The sequence below is a fragment of the Acipenser ruthenus genome, chromosome 2 (genome assembly GCF_902713425.1).
Source record: "Acipenser ruthenus chromosome 2, fAciRut3.2 maternal haplotype, whole genome shotgun sequence".
Lineage (NCBI taxonomy): Eukaryota > Metazoa > Chordata > Actinopteri > Acipenseriformes > Acipenseridae > Acipenser > Acipenser ruthenus.
This window is the reverse complement of record NC_081190.1, coordinates 79,358,974-79,378,086: the sequence shown is the minus strand read 5'-3', so window position 1 is coordinate 79,378,086 and position 19,113 is coordinate 79,358,974. Positions and strand designations below refer to the sequence as shown.

The 19,113-nt window shown below is 39.7% G+C and overlaps 1 protein-coding gene across 5 annotated transcripts in view; it reads left to right on the top strand.

Moving 5' to 3' along the window:
* The first annotated feature begins 12,713 nt into the window (after window positions 1-12,713).
* LOC117409563 (zinc finger protein basonuclin-2-like) overlaps window positions 12,714-19,113 on the top strand; it is a 349,521-nt gene continuing 343,121 nt past the window's right edge. Inside the window, exon 1 of one of the 5 annotated variants that reach the window (XM_059002013.1) lies at window positions 12,714-13,124. Coding sequence is in view for 1 of the 5 variants with exons in the window: in XM_059001986.1 (XP_058857969.1) it covers window positions 13,414-13,416 (3 nt within the window). In the remaining 4 variants the exon portion in view is untranslated. Of the gene's footprint in view, window positions 13,417-19,113 lie in introns of all 5 variants that reach the window. The other 4 variants (XM_059002016.1, XM_059001981.1, XM_059001986.1 and 1 more) reach the window with 4 other exon arrangements.

Sequence of the window (19,113 nt, the reverse complement as noted above, 5' to 3'; positions counted from 1 at the left end):
GTCCTTGCCACTTCTCCAGAAGTTTAGACTCAGAGCTGGGTAACAATAGAACACTTTATCCCCTGGCTGAAACGTGCGTAACCAGGACCCCCTGTTACATTGGGTCTCCTGTTTGCATTGAGCCTGCTGCAAATTGTCATGCACCCATTTTCCCACAAACTCAAGACGTTTGTGCAGGTCCAACACATACCGGACAGTATTGGTTGAATTATCCTACTGTTCCTCCCACATCTCTCTGTCCAGATCGAGCACACCCCGGGGTCTCCGCCCATACAGCAGCTCGAATGGTGAAAACCCCATAGAAGCCTGAGATACCTCTCTGATAGCAAAAAGAAGGGGAGGAATCAGCTGGTCCCAGTAGAACATGTCACTGTCAATGAATTTGCGCAACATGTTTTTGAGGGTCTTATTGAAACACTCCACAAGACCATCGGTCTGAGGGTGAAAAACCGAGGTCCTAATGGTCTTAATCCCCAAAAGTTTACATGTTCTGCAGACTTGCCGGGACATAAAGTTGGTGCCTTGGTCGGTTAGTATTTCTTTGGTGATCTCCACCCGGGAGAAAACCTTTACTAGCTCGTTGGCAACCGATTTAGCAGATGCAGAGCGGTGGGGACTAGCCTCTAGATAATGCGTAGCGTAATCCAGAATGACCAAAAGGTGTGTGTATCCTGCCGCACTCCGCTCTAGCGGTTCATCTATATCCATTCAGATACGCTCAAACTGAGCTTCCACTAGGGGCAACGGCACCAATGGAGCTTGTGGGACAGCTCTAGGGCTAGCCTTCTGACACTCCCCACAGCGTTCGCAAAAACACATGACGTCACTATCCAGCCCCAGCCAATATAACCGTGTCACAAGCCTAGCTTTGGTCTTGTCCCTTCCCAAATGACCAAACAAGGGAATAGTGTGAGCCAGCTGCAGCAAATCCTTCTTAAAGGGCTGAGGAATGAACAATTGGTGACGCACTTCCCCAGTCTGTGGTAATTTCTCAACATGATACAAGAGATCTCGATTAATTTCAAAGTGAGGGTACACAGTGGCGCGTCTGAGCTCGACCACCCAACCATTTACCACAGCTGTCAAAGAGCCTGTCCAGCACGTCGTCACGCCCTTGCTCGAGTCAAAAGTCACGGGAACGAGATAAAAAATCAGCTCCCATGGCTTCTAGCTCGGGATCAGGTCAGTGCTGAGCAGAGGCAGCAGAGCCAGACCCCTGCGCTGGCTCCGCGGCCTCCCCCCCAGACTCTTCACCAGTCACCCCCACCTGAAACTTCTCAGATTCCCTCCATTGCCAGCCCTCATTCTTAGCGGCCCGGCATTCCCGTTTAGCTTTGCGGGATCTAAATCTATGGCAATGCCATGCCGGGTCACGAAAGGGGAAGATCTCTACAATGACTTCCTATCTATCTGAGCAATACAGATAGCCCCGGCACCACAGAGATAAAATGGACATAAACAAACAAGATAGCTGCTTCTGCATCCAGCGCTCAAAGAATATCACAGACATTTGCAGAGTTTTGAGATGTTATAGTAATAAAATAATGACTTGGATCGCATTATTGAGGAGTTTGGTGATAAAACAAGTGATCAGGAGATGATTTATCGGTATGCACAACTATGAAGAGGTATGTGAAAAATACAGCGAACAAGGGGTGGGGCAGGGCTGGAGATGCAGTACTGAGTGTCCTGTTGATATGCAGTGCCTTTTAAACCTGTTTTACTGTGAAAACAAAACTTTTAAACAGCGTGTCTAAAATAAACTGCACGTGTGAAAATAAATTGGACCTGACGCGCAAAATAAATGGACCGCAAAGGGTTAATATGCACCCGTCTCATTATTTGCTTATGCCGCGGTGAGATTAAGCTCTCTTGTATTAGGGACTGACTACACCCTGAATCTAAGAGCGCCTGGGTTTGTGTATCATCCACTGACACAGAAATCACAAAACCCGTCTGCTGGAGTGACTGACGGAATGGAACAGTCTTACCTGGTCGGATGAGGTCACATCCCATAGCGGGGCAATCCCGGTCGATGTGGCTCACCTCCCAGCTTGTTCCACACATCAGTGAACTGGTTTCTCACCATGAAGTTTCAGCAGGAGGTTGAGACACAGGAGCCATCAAAGGGGCTCGACTGTAGGGTGGCCATGCGAGACCCTGGTCCAATACTGCAGCAGCCCGTGGGTGACCCCACTCCACCCCAGTTCTCGGGCCGGGAGCTCCCACTGCCACACTCCATCCAAAGACCTGGCTACCCCTCCAACCCAGTCCCTTCGCCCTCCCTGGGGCCAGTAGAGGGGGTGATGCTGGAGTAGCGCTGTTTTCAGGCAGCTTAGTGGGCATTGTTCTGCTGCCTGGTGCTGCTCTGCCAAATGGATCGCACCAACCAAGGTGGCGGGTGCCTCTCATTGCACCCACAATCCTTGGTTCTTTTTCTACCATTCGCACTATCCTTCTGTTCAGTCTGGGGTTGATTTTCCTCTTGCGGCCGCGCCCAGGGAGGTTGGCTACAGTTCCATGGACCTTAAACTTCTTAATAATATTTGCAACTGTTGTCACAGGAACATCAAGCTGCTTGGAGATGGTCTTGTAGCCTTTACCTTTACCATGCTTGTCTATTATTTTCTTTCTGATCTCCTCAGACAACTCTCTCCTTTGCTTTCTCTGGTCCATGTTCAGTGTGGTGCACACAATGATACCAAACAGCACAGTGACTACTTTTCTCCATTTAAATAGGCTGAATGACTGATTACAAGATTGGAGACATTTGTGATACTAATTAAAGAAACTAATTAGTTTGAAATATCACTATAATCCAATTATTTATTATCTTTTCTAATGGGTACCAACAAATGTGTCCAGGCCATTTTAGAATATCTTTGTATAATAAGCAATAATTCATCTCTTTTCACAGCTTCTTTGCTTTATTCTATGACATACCAAAGGCATGCAAGTATACATGATAAAATAGCTTTTAATTTCATCACTTTTCAGGAGGAATGAAGCATTATTTCAATGAGCTGTAAGGGTACCAACAAATTTGAGCACGTCTGTATATAGTCATATATATAGTTTTGGTTCAGAAGGCAATTCTCACTCTTGCGAGATAAAGACGCTCTTTGTGTCCAGACAACCTATCGAGAATTATCTATTATCAAGACAGCTAAATTTGGATTCTAGCCTTAAACACAGAATGATAATTGCCTTATGAAACTCACATCAATTTGTATAAATCACATACAAACAAATACTATAGTGTTCATTAACTCAAAGCATGAATTGAAAGCAATGATACTTTTATTAAAACATTAATTTTACTTGAAGGTCTGCTTATTCTTGAGTTCATAAGAAGATTAAACACTACTCATTGAATACTTAACAGACGTTCGCTGTCTCATCCAGCTGATCCGTATCTTCAACAATACAGGCACTCAAAGGCTCTCCTGCTGGCAAGGACAGGTCCAGGTTCCAGGGGTCTGCCTTCCTTGTGTTTCGGCTCCACTTCAGGGTACGAAAGAAATGTATTTGCAAAGAACTAGAGTCATTAACTATTTAGGTGTTCCACTGGAACAGCAATTCCTCCACCAACATGTGCACTCTTCATCCGGTTATGTCTGGGATATTCCACTGCAAACTCCGGCACTGCTAGCTCAATAAATTGAATATATTTCAATTTATGTCGACTTCAAATGTTCATCCAACTCTTTCTCCGGTGATCAATTAGGGCTAAGTTAGAGATTTGATTACAAGTACTTTTAGCATTTTAGACATCTTACGCAGCGGACTCCCACACCAAGGCAAACACTACAATAGTTATCTCGTATTAGAGTGTCTGAAAACGATTCACAGACTGGTTTGTGTATCAAAACCTTGGATTTTGTGTTGGGAATGCTGTTTGAGCGTCGTGCTCATACTTTTGTAAGGTTCTCTTTACCCCTGTGATTGGATAGTTTGCTTATTTTGGGCGGTGCCTGAGTCCACGTGGAGTGTTACTCATTGGTTGTTCTCGTTCCGATGCAACCCCTTGTTCTCCATTGGTCCGCTATTCCGCCCCCTGTCGGCTGGATTTATGTGATGGACTGCTTCCTGTCTTAGGTATCAAAGCACCCAGAACTGTCTGGCTTGCAGTGCCGAAAGAGTCATTCTGCGAATGTGAAGATAAGCCGTTTGTTCGGCAGTTATTTTATGACTCTTTTTAAAAGCATTCTTTGTCAGTGGGGGAGTCTGTGACCAGAAACCAAGAAGACACAGAGAATAGTTTAAGATTCCCCCCTCTGTATATTTCAATTCTGTTACTTTCACACACAAAATTATATTATGATCCACTCTGACGCTACACAACATTTTGGAGTACCCCAATGTATTTTTTATAAGAATTATCAGAGTAGACAAAAAACCAAAATACTATACTTGAAATACACTACAATTAATCCTTGATAGGGACCAACAAAATGGCCTTAGTACCGGGGAGTCTGGCTTTGAAGGCACATAGAACTATTTGTAACAAATGAATACCCAAGCAGTTTAATCAACAAAAAGTTATTAGTTTAGAAAAGGTATTTAATTGTGATTAAAATGTTATTGAATAGCTGAATCCTTCTTGATGTTAATTGTTAGTTTTCTTTTATGCAGATGTTAGTAGTTTACACCACATTGGTCATTTCGATAATTTAATAGAAGTTGTATTCGTTTTGGATTGCAGATGTGGCCTTCGTTCTGAATACAGAGGTGACTTACTTAATATTGAGGGTGATTTGCTGTCAATGGAACAAATCAGGACTGTAGAAAAGTGGCTTTAGTTGTGAGTAGAATTCATTCATTGTGTTTTGATGAATCATGATACTTTCTTTCTTGATATATCGTACCATAATAGAGGTATGTATCATTTGTATCGTAATACAAGACCAAAAGCACAAGTAGTTCCCCGAATGGTTCTTGAAAGTAAAATGTTTTATAGTTGGTACAAATACATACTCTTCCCAACTCCTTTCATTTTTGTCTTTTAACAAAATAGTCCATCATTAAATGATCATTTGATGTTATTATGCATCATTCAAGTAGCCTATCCGGATAATCACAGGTATTGTGATGCATATCATACAGTATCGTGACATGCATATCGTGGCCACACAGCATTTTGCACCTGAACAGGGGAAAAGCAGTAAAAATTGGCAAAACACAGGGCACTAACTTGTGTGGAGATTAGCTCAGCAAAGTAAGGGCCAGTCCATTATGTCACCAGATCTAGCCCACCAGAACATTGCCTTTTGTATACAAGAAGTACTCAACACTGTACAAAACAGCCAGAGAATTTAGAATTCAGAACTCATTGGCAAAGAAAAATACAAACCCACAGAGTATTGCACAAGCACAATTGTCTCCGCCTGCCACCTCAGATAGGTAGGCCTTTTACTGTTCAGTATTTAGAGAACCTTTGATATTCATAAGGGAAATAAATAACATTAGGTACAATACACATGTTGCAGCTTTGCATTAAGCTGGTTTAACTAATGTTGTTACTCTGGTCTGAACCCTGTCTCTGGGAGTATATCTGTTCAGTTTTGTCATTTCTTATCAAAATATCTTTAGCAGGCTACATTGAAAATAATAATTAAAAAATAAAGATAAGGTTAGTGTTCCACTGGTTCAGATGAGTCATTCGGCTCATCTTGCTCGTTTGGTTGTTAGTAGCGTATTGATCCCAGAATCTCATCAAGCAGCTTCTTAAAGGATCCCAGGGTGTCAGCTTCAACAAAATTACTGGGGAGTTGGTTCCAGACCCTCACAATTCTCTGTGTAAAAAAATGGCCTCCTATTTTCTGGTCTGAATGCCCCTTTATCTAATCTCCATTTGTGACCCCTGGGCCTTGTTTTTTTTTTCATGTTGAAAGTGTCCCCTGGGGTGACATTGTCAATACCTTTTAGAATTTTGAATGCTTGAATGAGAACAGCTAATGACAGTAATAAATCACTTTATTACTATGTTATTGTTTCATATAATTGTGTATGTCATGTGTTATTCTCTACTTCTGTCTTTCCCATACCAATCCTTTTTAAACTAGATAATTGGAGAAATTTATGAAGCCATTTTCTCCAAAGTGTCATTAACACCATTTATTTCTGAAAGGAGTAATATATTGGTTAAAGTTACAAAACCAAACATAAAAACCCAGTTTTTTATTTATTTTTTTTATTTTGTATTATTATTTTTTATGTATTTATTGCAAGACTGTTCTGTTTTTTGTAAGTTACATTCTATTTTTATGACATCAGTATTTTTCTCTTAAGAAAAAATAGTGCTTACACTTTTTGGAGTAAAAGGTTTGGTGAATTTCCCCCAATGTTTACTACAGATCCTAGCCAACGCGACGGGCTGCGACAGCTGCTATCCAAGTTCCTAGACATCTTCGCTGCCCTGCCGCTTGAGACGGGGCGCACCCACTTGGTGCAGCACTCCATTGACACAGGGAGCATTTGCCCGATTCGCCAACCCCCACGCCGCTTACCCCTGGCCCGACAAGGAGTAGCCAGCCAGATGCTGGAAGAGATACAGACCGCTGACATTATAGGACCATCAAGCAGCCCCTGGGTGTCACCTGTCATCCTAGCGTCCAAGAAAGATGGAGAATGGAGATTCTGCATTGACTAACACCGTCTTAATGAAGCCACCAGAAAAGAGTCTTACCTGCTGCCATGCCTCCACCTGGTTCAGCTCTTTGGACCTGAGAAGCGGGTGCTGGCAAGTAGAGCGCGATCCTGACACCTGCACTAAGACAGCCTTCTCCACCGGACGTGGCCACTGGCAATTTAAGGTGCTCCCTTTTGGACTCTGCAACACACCCGCTACGTTCGAGCACCTGATGGATCAGGTGCTCACCGGCATTCTCCCCAACAGTGTCTGCTGTACCTAGATGATCTGCTGATCCAAGCCGCTACCTTTGGAGAAGCTCTGACCAACCTGTGCGCTGTCTTACAACGCCTGTAAGACGCTGGGCTCAAGCTCCAGCCCTACAAGTGCCGCCTAATGCAACATAAGGTCACCTTCCTGGGCCACTGCATGGGGAAGGACGGGATCAGGACAGACCCGAAGAAGGTGGAGACTGTGCAACATTGGCCTGCCCTGGCATACATAAGACAACTTCGATGGTTCCTGGGACTGGCTTCTTATTACCGGCGCTTCGTCCCCTGGGTCACCACCATTGCCACGCAGCTCCATCAACTACTCCACAAGCATCAAGCTTTTGTCTGGACCCCTGAATGTCACACTGATTTCCTCGCACTCAAAGAGATCCTTGTTGGCGCCCCTATCCTGGTGCCCCCTGTTCTTGCTGCCCCCTTCATCTACATCTTGTAACTCATATTTTTCGTTTAATAAAGGCTGAATCAGCAAAACAAAGTACATACAAATAAAATAATCAACAGTCATATTCATTAATTGCGCAATATGAATATCGTTTCCTGAATAATTGTATATGCTAGGTTTCAGATCGATCTTTTAAGTCAATGCATAAGACATTTTACAATGCTATAACATACTCACTGTATTTCATACACTACGAGTAAAAAAAGACGATCTTACATAGAAAATGTAGGTCTTTTTTTTTTTATGTTATACAATTTCATAACTGCTGTACGGTTATTGACTCAGGTATATGATTGTACAGTTCGACCTTTATCACCAACATCGCTTGTAAGCTCGAAACTGATTGGTCCATTGCGATTCTTGGTGTCCATGGAAACATAAACCTGGAAACAAAATGACCTCAGAGAAGGAATGCTTTAGTCGACACATATGTAATGAATTGTGGAAATTGCCACTATTTTACTGGAAGAAAATAAACATTTTGAATACTATTCACTGGAACATACGAGCACTGTAAAACTTTTTTTTTTCTTTTTGAAATAACAATATTAGGCCGCTCATCTGGCAAAGTAGGATAATAAATTACTCAATGACCAAAAAACCTTACCTGGAGTGCCAGGTATATTACAGTATATTACATCCTGCTTTCCAAAGGTGGATCTTTTACTCAAAGGTGAACTTTTAGAACAGGGATGTCAAACGTAAGCCCTGCGGGCCAGATCTGGCCCCCGAAGCGTTGTATCCAGCCCACGTAATATTCAAAGGCAAAAAAGAAAAATGGCCGTGTCCTTCAGGAATGATTTTTTCTGTGTGCGATTTTATATATATTGTCGCAGAGGCCAGCAGCGGAATTTATTCTGCTTGAGCCGGCGTCCCATTGGCAATGTAGGGTGTTCTCCTGGTGCACTCTGACTGTCCGCTAAGACCAGCCCCATGCACTGGTGAGTGTTGCTGTTCACTCTATTTGCTAAATAAAATAGCTATCTGTTTTGGAAGATAAAAGTTGTATGCTTGGATTCTTATCGCTGCTACATATTGTGGCGATGTCAAGAAGGACACAAGCAAGGAGTTCAAGCCTAAACTTTTTATTTGTTTTAGGTCCAATAATCAATTAACAAAGCTGCTGTCAGCCACAGCTCACCCTTTCACAAGTCATCTCTCCCTTCTCTTTAGCTTTCTTTCTTGTTGGTTATTGCCCACTCATTCTGTTCTCCTTCTTTCAGTTTGACTCCGGGGTCCAGCTCTGAGCCTCTTTTATAAGAGAGCTGGAGGGAGGCAGTGCCCATCCCAGCCAATCCAGAACGGACACCTCAACTGGCTGGAATTTCCCCAAATGGCAGCTGGATGGAAATCCCTCAGCTCAGGAGCCTCAGTCCGGGGATCGGAACATTCTGGAAGGAAGGGGGCGGGGCCCCAGCCTGACCGCGGGTAACCTCGCTAGATGGAAAAGTACAGGCTGGGTTCTCCCATGCACTCCATTGCGCTGACCACGCCCCCAATCCCCAATCCGTGCCTCTTCCGGGTTGGTGATGAACAGTCAATGCGCCGCCCATGTCTCAAGCCCGCCTCGGGACCCGCTCTTACAATATACTGTAGCGGCAGTAAGAATATATATATATATATATATATATATATATATATATATATATATATATATATATATATATATATATATATATATATCCCACCTCAGCCACTGCCTCATTGTGTGACCCTGAGCAAGTCACTTAACCTCCTTGTGCTCCGTCTTTCGGGTGAGACGTAGTTGCAAGTGACTCTGCAGCTGATGCATAGTTCACACACCCTAGTCTCTGTAAGTCGCCTTGGATAAAGGCGTCTGCTAAATAAACAAATCATAATAATAATATAGTAATCAATGTTTTAATTTTCTTTCATGATGCAATCCTGGTTTTTGTTAAGTGGAATGCAAAAAATAAAAAATAAAACAGTGAGTACATTTTTTTTGTTTGTTTCATTGTACAACACCCCTTTTTCACAGTTATTTTATTTTAAGTGTTTATTTAAGTTACAAACTAATTCTTATTACTTTATGAAAACGTGTCTATGGCCACTGGCCACTTTGTTTATTGCGAAGACACAACAAGGACAGGGATTATTTAAAAAAAAAATGTGTTGTCTACTTTGTTTTTACTGGAAATACACACAAGATTTAACTACTGTATTGATTTCTTTGTTTTGTAGTTAATTCACGAGGGTAACGTAAGGCCTTTCTTACTTCTGGGATATTTTTCAACTTTAATACAGTGTTACATATAATGGCTTTGATAACATTTTGAAAACGAATATCCGAACACATATCTAAATTTTGAACGAATATCCAAACATGAAAATTCCATGTTTGTCCCAACACTAAAAAAAATTGCAAAATATAAATAGATACGGATCAATTTTTTATTTAGCACTCACCAAAAGATAAAGACAAAGAACATTAGTGACTGCTACTGCTGCTTCCTGATACCTGGGACCTTTGCTTGAACCAGCGCATCAACATCTGGAGCAAACAACTGGGCTGAGGATAGCTTGAGTATCGAGTTAAGGTGTGTGTCTTCGAGTTAAGTTAGTTGAGAATGACATTTTGATTTGTTGATATTCATGACAGAGAAAGCTTCCCGCTTCTCAGGACACACTATTTCAGCAGCTTTTAGCAGCATTTCTTCAAAAACTCCATCAGAAAATGGTTTTGAAAAGACAGCTATTTTGTGAGCAATCACATAGCTTGCCTTAACAGCAGCATCACTTATGCTACAAACATTAGTAAACATCAATTGCTGCTTTTTCAATGACTGCTAATTCAGATTATTTATCATCAAGTAACTTTCCTGTATATTTATCATATTTCTTGCCATGGTTTGCTTCATAGTGTCTTTTAATGTTGTATTATTTCACAACAGACAAATGTTGCTTACAAATTAAGCACGCTGGTTTTCCATTCATGTCCACAAAGAAATATGAAATTCCCCATTTCTCTTGAAACACACAGCCCTCTTGGTCAACCTTTCTCTTCACGGATAAAGACATGATGACACTTGTCACTACAGAACTTACAAATCAGAACTAAAAGCTGAAGCACTGCCGTCTCACCCACGTGGTCGGCGATTGACAGCAATCACAATAACTCGACAATTTATGTTACTGATGTGAAGGAACTTGCTGGAGGCATGTTTGCACACATGTTCCAAGAGATTACAGTGAATAAAATAATCAATATGTGTTATTTATGAGAATGTAAATATGCTATGGATGATCATCTATGTTAAATACAATAATTTTGAGGTTTTGGGTTCGTCTTAGTATTGTAGCGACCCGGGCACCGTTCTGTGTCAGCTGGACTTGTATTTTGTCCCATATGTTTGTCTCGTCTGTGTTGTCCTATGTATGTGTTACATGTATTGTGAGGGTGCCACCACGCCACCTAGAATGGGGAGAGGAGTGAGGGATGGATCGGGAGCAGTGGTGGGGGGAGGGGGGTATAAGCAGGAGAGAGAAAGAGGAGAGTTGAAGGTTCGAGTGATGAGCGGAGAAGGAGTTAGTTTCTTTTTATTGTTTTTGTGGTGTGGTCTTGGCCCAAAGAGGGACCGTGTTATTCCGATTAATAAAGTGCTTATTAATTGTACCTGGCAACGTTCTCCTTCTTCTGCTTCATCATCAAGGGCACGGATCATTACAGTATTTTTATAACTGTCACTTGGCCATCGCCAGGTTCCAGGGTATCGGATCAGGCCTTCCAAACGAAACTAGTTTGACACCCCTGCTTTAGAAACAGCTGGGTTAATGTGTAGCCCACTCTATATCATAGCCGTGCACTAACTACTAAACATTAATGGGGCAGCAGTGTGGAGTTGTGGTTAGGGCTCTGGACTCTTGACCGGAGGGTCGTGGGTTCAATCCCAGGTGGGGGACACTGCTGCTGTACCCTTGAGCAAGGTACTTTACCTACATTGCTCCAGTAAAAACCCAACTGTGTAAATGGGTAATTGTATGTAAAAATAATGTATAAAAAAATAATGTAAATGTATGTAAAAATAATCTTGTAACAATTGTAAGTTGCCCTGGATAAGGGCGTCTGCTAAGAAATAAATAATAATAATAATAATAATGGATCTTCTGTTTTTAAATAGTTACATAGTTAAGTATTTCATGTAAGGAGTAAGGTTGCCATGTTTACAGTTTTTTATGTAAACGTGTAAAGTACCTGCAGTAAATGGAATAGCAACTTTTAAACGATGGGCGGGCCTTGTCAAGAAATACTGGTACAGTAAATAAAATAATACAATTTATACGGTATGACTATTAGTTTTTCAAAATATTAGGCATTACCTCGCATTTACTACAGTACTAAGCAGTGCACAATTTTTACAAGGTAGAAAAAAATACCTACATAAGGAAAAGTCACCTGCACATATGTAATTCTGCGGCCCAACTGCCAGTCAAGTTTAACTTTTACCGGTATCAAAAACGCAGGTAAATCTACAGGTAGCTAACACACTAAATAAAAAACTATATATATATATATATATATATATATATATATATATATATATATATATATATATATATATATATATTGTAACACAGCAGGGAGGGGGTTAATCCTCCCTGCATGGAAGAAAACATGTGCAGAATGCACAGTTGTGTTAATTATTAATTATCCCCTGCACCTGGTAATTATTGTTAAATTAGAACCAGGTGCAGGGTATTTAAATGAAGCAGCCAGTCTGTTCTAGGCTGCTGTATAGAAGGAGGCAGGAAGGTGTGCTCTGTTTCCAAGCAGCCGGCAAGGGTAAAAATCCTGTGTTTTGTGTTGTGGGGTAACGGCTTAGCCATCCCACTTTATAGTCAGGGTGTTCCTGAGTCTTAGTTAGCGCTCCGAAGGAGCTAGGTGTTTGTTTTTGTTTTTGTATTTCTGTTTGTATTATTAAAAGTGCGCGGAAGCGCTGAACCCCCAATTTCTGTGTCTGGGTCAATTTTTAAAGGGGCAACGAACCCGAGTGGGGGCAATATATATATATATATATATATATATATATATATATATATATATATATGTATGTGTGTGTGTAATTTTAGCAATTAACAACTTTAGATTTAAAACAAATTGACTTTTTTTTTAATTATTAGCGATCCATTCGAAAGTTAATGGGTCATTTGAAACAACTTTATTAATCAGAAATGTTAACAATACCACTGTATTTGCCATGTGCTAATCACATCCTCTTTTTAAACACATTCTGAAAAAGGTTAATACATTGCTGCACACCTCCCCCACACGAAAAATGAAATGCATCGGCATTTACAGTATGTACTGTAGTGTAGGTATTGTAAAATAGTATCACCCGCATTCTCTGTACTGAAAGTGAGCAAAGCGTTTTTAAGTACTAATACGATAAGTAGTGTGGGCTGTGTATGTATGCGGGGCAGGGTTTAGCTTAGTTGGCTCAGTGTCACACACAGATGTGACTCTTTACCCTGCACACCAACACCGTGACGGCTAAAATCCAGCCTAAAAAAATACTCAGATTACACACTGAAGGAAGCACTGCGCGACAAGAGATGAAAACGTAATATTACGAGTTATTCCGAATGACACAAACTTCTAGAAAACATTGGATTCTTCAGATTTCCAGTCAGCAGTGCTTGATTGCCGCTTCAGCAGAGCAAGCACTTAGAACGGACCGAAGAGGGACAGAGGAGCGACTGAGAGAGACGATCTTGTTTTTTTGAACAGGAAAACGCCAAGGTTTGCAATGATAATTTCTTACTGGGTTGCTGAGAGTGCGTAACAGCAAACACTTTTGCCTGTCTTATCACTCATGAATGTGCAGTTTCTGCTTCAGGTTTGGAAAGACAACAATAAATTAAAATACGAGGTATTTTATCACTGTAAAAATCCTAACGGTGATAAACTGTTTGATTTACTAGTTTGCTAAAAGACTGAAAGTGAAAAAGTTACCCACCTGAGGGCGAAACTGACTTTTAAGGAGGCACACTCCAGAGGACCAGTGTTGATCCAGAGACAAAATACAGAAATGGTAAATATTTAATCTGTATGTATTATCTCTAGTCCCTATAGCCATTTCGATGAGTTTCCTTCCAAAAATCCTGTGTCAAACTTTCTGAAAAGTTTCTAAAGGCTAGCATGGCGTGTTATGTTACTGTCTGTCCTATAGAGTGAGGTAAAGCAAAGGAAATACCAGAACACTTTATGGCTATGACTTATTTGGTTATGATTTATTTAAAAGTGTGGCAATAATTTAAACAGTGCTAATGATTCAAGATTAGAAAGAAAGTATTATTATTATTATTATTATTATTATTATTATTATTATTATTATTATTATTATTATAGCATTTAAAAGTTTAATATTATTTACAAGAAACTGGGAGTCCATATACATTCACATGAATATGTTAAATTTAAATAATCAACTATGTCTGTTTCATTGCTGCATCTTTCCCTTATTTACATTATAACCACCTTTGTATTGATAGACTTGTGCAATGCTGGACAAGTGGTCTCACACATTTGACTTATTTTTTATGATGTGTTACAGTTTTGCAGAGCTTACATGTGTGACTACTGTTGAATGTACATTTGAAGCACACATTGTATGTCCCTTTTTGCAATTGTTTTCCCTTTACCGCTTTCAGCTGATATGCATGTAATAGCTAGTTTTTCATTTTCGTTAAAGTGTGCTATAAAACAGCTGATATTAATAGTGTTAATCATGAAACAGGAATATGTTTTCCTTAGCATTTCACTGTCTTGTTTGAGTGTTGAACTGTCAAATTCAGGTAACTTCAGGAATGCTGTAGTTTGAAAAGCAATATGGCACACAATTCCCTCTTGCAATGGCATTTTACATTGAGGAATTATGTCCTTAGACAGCAGTTAATTTGGGACACCCCATTGACTCTTGTAATGGTTTGACAACCTGGTTACCTGCTTGACTAATGTTTATTCCAATGCTACTTGTTTTTTTCTGGGGAGGGCTATGTCTGTCCTAGATAAAAAGTGTTCCAAACATTTGATGTTTTACACAATTTACCTTAAGACCACAGTGTTTAAACATCTATTATGACAGAAACCTTAAACTAAAGTGGTTGTAACTAGGAAAATCTGTGAAGCCTTATAAGTAAGATGAAAGATGCTTTATTATGTTTTAAAGGCAAATTAATTTGTTGCCATTCTATTTGACATTTGGCAAAAGTATTAGTATGTTAGAAATGAGGGGACTAAAACAGTAACTATAAAAAGTCATACATATTATGTTTTTATAGATATGTTTTCAAAGGAATGACAAGAATGGTTCATATTCACATATATTGTTTTTTAAAGGTTACCTTTAATTACAATGGGATTATGACAGACATAAAATGGAAAACGGTGTTGTTAAAAGCAAGACATTTTGTTCTCAGCCACTGTGTTAAAATGTTTTTGTTAATAGGCAGTTCATTCATTCTAAATCAGCAAAGAATAGTTCATATCACATGATGTTATGAAATGGTTTTGAAATGGTTACAAAAAGTGCTGCTTGTTTTCTTTATTTTCATTTGTGAATATGAAATTATATTAAGAATGTGTGAAAGTATAATATATTTCTTTAGCAACAATACAATCCTTAATGTTGTTGCTTGCAAAGTGTCACAGGCTACTTTGGATGCTGGAAAGATTGATTGTTTTTTAAACTCCACTATCTTCAGTACTCGTGAAAGAAGATGCATGTTGTCTTAAAGCTCTAATTATAATGGTAAAAAGGGCGTCAGACTTTAAGACTTTTCATGAGGAACTACAGTGGCTCTCAAAAGTATTCACCCCCCTTGGACTTTTCCACATTTTATTGTGTTACAACATGGAATCAAAATGGATTTAATTAGGAGTTTTTGCCACTGATCAACACAAAAAAAGTCCATAATGTCAAAGTGAAAAATAAAATCTACAAATTGTTCTAAATTAATTACAAATACAAAACAGAAAATAATTGATTGCATAAGTATTCACCCCTTTGAGTCAATATTTGGTAGAGGCACCTTTGGCAGCAATTACAGCCATGAGTCTATTTGGATAAGTCTCTACCAGCTTTGCACATCTGGACACTGCACTTTTTGCCCATTCTTCTTTGCAAAATTGCTCAAGCTCTGTCAAGTTGGATGGGGACCTTTGGTGAACAGCAATTTTCAACTATTTCCACATATTCTCAATTGGATTGAGGTCCGGGCTTTGACTGGGCCACTCCAAGACATTGGCTTTGGCTGTATGTTTGGGGTCATTGTCCTGCTGGAAGATGAATCTTCTCCCAAGTCCCAGGACTCTTGCAGACTTCAGGTTTTCCTCCAGGATTTCTCTGTACTTTGCTGCATCCATTTTGCCCTCTATCTTCAGCTTTCCAGGCCCTGCATCCCCATAGCATGATGCTGCCACCACCATACTTCACAGTAGGGATGGTGTTCTCAGGATGATGTGCGGTGTTAGGCTTGCGCCAAACATAGTGCTTAGCGTTGAGGCCAAAAAGCTCTATTTTGGTATCATAAGACCATAGAATCTTCTTCCACTTGGTCTCAGAGTCACCCACATGCCTTCTGGCAAACTCTAGTGAGATGATGTGAGTTTTTTTCAACAATGGCTTTCTTTTTGCCACTCTCCCATAAAGGCCAGTTTTGTGAAGCACCCGGGCTATTGTTGCCGTATGCACAGTGTCTTCCAGCTCAGCCATGGAAGACTGTAACTCCTTTAGAGTTGCCATAGGCCTTTTGATGGCCTCCCTGACTAGTGCCCTTCTTGCCCAGATACTCAGTTCTTGAGGACGGCCTGTTCTAGACAGATTCACAGTTGTGCCATATTCTCTCCATTTCTTAATAATAGACTTTACTGTGCTCCGGGGGATATTCAGTGCCTTGGAAATGTTCTTATATCCTACCCCTGATTGGTGCTTTTGAAGAACCTTATTCTGGATTTGCTTTGAATGTTCCTTCATCTTCATGATGTAGTTTTTGTTAGGAAATGTACTAACCAACTGTGGGACCTCCCAGAGACAGGTGTGTTTAACCTGAAATCATGTGAAATACCTTAATTGCACACAGGTGGACTCCATTCAACTAATTATGTGACTTTTAAAGACAATTGGTTGCACCAGAGCTTATTTAGGTGTGTCATAGCAAAGGGGATGAATACTTATGCAATCAATTATTTTCTATTTTCTATTTGTAATTAATTTAGAACAATTTGTGGATTTTATTTTTCACTTTGACATTATGGACTTTTTTGTGTTGATCAGTGGCAAAAACTCCAAATTAAATCCATTTTGATTCCATGTTGTAACACAATAAAATGTGTGTGTGTGTGTGTGGGGGGGGGGGGGGTGAATACTTTTGAGATACTTTTGAGAGCCACTGTAATTCATTTTCTTCCAGTATTTTTTAAATCAACATTGTTACATAATCAAGTAAATACAACACAGTTTGTGTTAAATATGTAACAAACTGGATTGCCTCTATTAAAAATTGTGTTTCTTTAATCAAACATATACTGTGTTAATTGAACGCATGGCTTGAGTACATTCTGTTCTTTCTACTGCTCTTCAGAATTAGAAAGTGTGTCTTTAAGGCGTAATAGAGTTAAGCTATGATGCGTTCAGAAAAAAAGGAAGAAAAAAGATCACAGCTCACTCCGTTAAAGCCTGCGTTCCTCAGTTTGACTGTTCTAGTCAGAGTTTATGAGTTCAGTGTTTTACGTAATATTTTGTCCTAATCTCGGTTCCTGTCAGGTATGTTTCATGGTTGTGCAAGTGCTGCAGTCAAGAATGCCAGTTTGCATTCCAGGAGTGTCATTTGATTGCTTTTATCTGCTCAGCTTCTAGACTGGCCCAGACCTCGCATTTCATCTTGCCATGTCACAAGTTAATGCTGTGTCGTCTTTTTAGAAATCAGCCCAGATTTAGACAAGGGCGGGGGAGGGGGAGCACTTTCATGTTGCAGCCGCAGTCCCTTGCTAACTTGTCAGCAGCAGGATATGAACCACTAGGGCCCAGAAGAATTAAAAAAGAGAGGATGGTTAGGCGGTTAAATAAGCCTGTGGACAGATACCGTGTGACGTCTCATGAGGGCCAGACTTAATGAGTGAACAGTTCTTCACTCTCTGACCCCCATGTTGTCCCCACAGTTTTCTCATTTGATCTTTCCTAGCAAATTGATCTTTTCTAGTATTTTTTTTACCTTCCAAGTTAGTCCTTATGGGAGCCAAATTAGCAGAGCAACTTAAGTTGGATAATACAGCTGTTCAAAAGAAATTGGACTCTAGTGTTTTTTTTTTCTTCCACAGTTTAAAAAAAAAAAAAAAAACGTTTTAGAAAGCTCTAAAGGCACAAGCACTTTCTTTGACTTGACAATGTCGGGGATAAGGTGTGCTGTAAATCTATTTTTTGTGAGGGAGGTTTTGCTGAGTTTTTTTAGGTTGGCAAGGGCAGTGGTACAGTACATTAGTTATGATTTGTTCAGCATATTTATAATCAGTATTTTGTAGGATCAGTCTGTTTGTCAAGAAGACAAAAGTTTTCTGCATTTGTCAGTGTTATTTTAAACATTGATTATGCCCATGCTGTGATGAGAATATCATTTTTTTTGTTACCAGTTAAAACAGTGTTTGACAAATACCAACAATTGTTTTTACTTTTTCCATATATATAACATTTAACAAATGCAGTCTCATATGGCCTCATGGCAAATTCTGTAAATGGATTTGAGTTAAATTAGCCATACAAGTTGTTTCCTTGATGATCAATTAAAGTTATCCAGTTTCTTTTATGCCTATAATACAGGTGCTAAACTTAAAGTAGCAGTGATCTTTTGGGAAAAAAAACACATTTCTTTGTATTTGTCATTTATTTATTTATTTATTTATGCATTTATTTATTATTTAATGATAACTCTGTTCCTCAAGGGTCATGCTACACCAGGTTTTATATGTTACCGCTTGAATAATGAACACTGTAGGACCTGGATACAAGTTTAATTGGTTCATCTAAGTAATTGAGGGTATGACTGGAACAAATACCTGGAGTAGAATGGCCCTTGCTGTGGTCTCCTTGACTCCCCTTGACTGTATTAAGCTTTTAAATCATCATTTTTAACACAATGGAAAGAGATATGCAACAGAGCAAGTCTACATGTTTTAGGACAGCCTTACTTAGATCAGACATGGTCTAGAAAACACAGGCCCCATTGTTTTCTAAAAACAGTTTTGTTGCCTAAACTTCACCTATTTGTTTATATTTTGGTGATGCTGTGCTCCAAAGATATGTACCTTCTGAGAACACTTTCTTATACAAGAAAAGTAAGGAACTAATGCAAAACTTTAAACTGATAAAGAAGAATTCTTCTCTGGCCATTAAAAAAATCTTGCATCAGTAAGGGGCTAGTTTATGTTGATATCTGCACAGGGATCACTGGGGCTTTTAATAAATCCTGAGTAAGCAATAGGGTTTCTTGGCAATAGCAGTACAGACTCATATTTTCAGAACTTTTTTTTTTTTTGTGAAGCTGAAATTAAGCCTTTGAAAAGGAAACTTAACTGAAGCTTAAGGGATAACAATTAAGCAAGAGACTGTAAAATCTTAAACAAATTGAACGCAAGCTGTAATTTAATAAAAATCACAGGGGGGGGGGGGGGGCATGTTTGATTTAAAACAATATACATTATCTTGACACTAATTAAAATTCTAAACAGCAAAGCT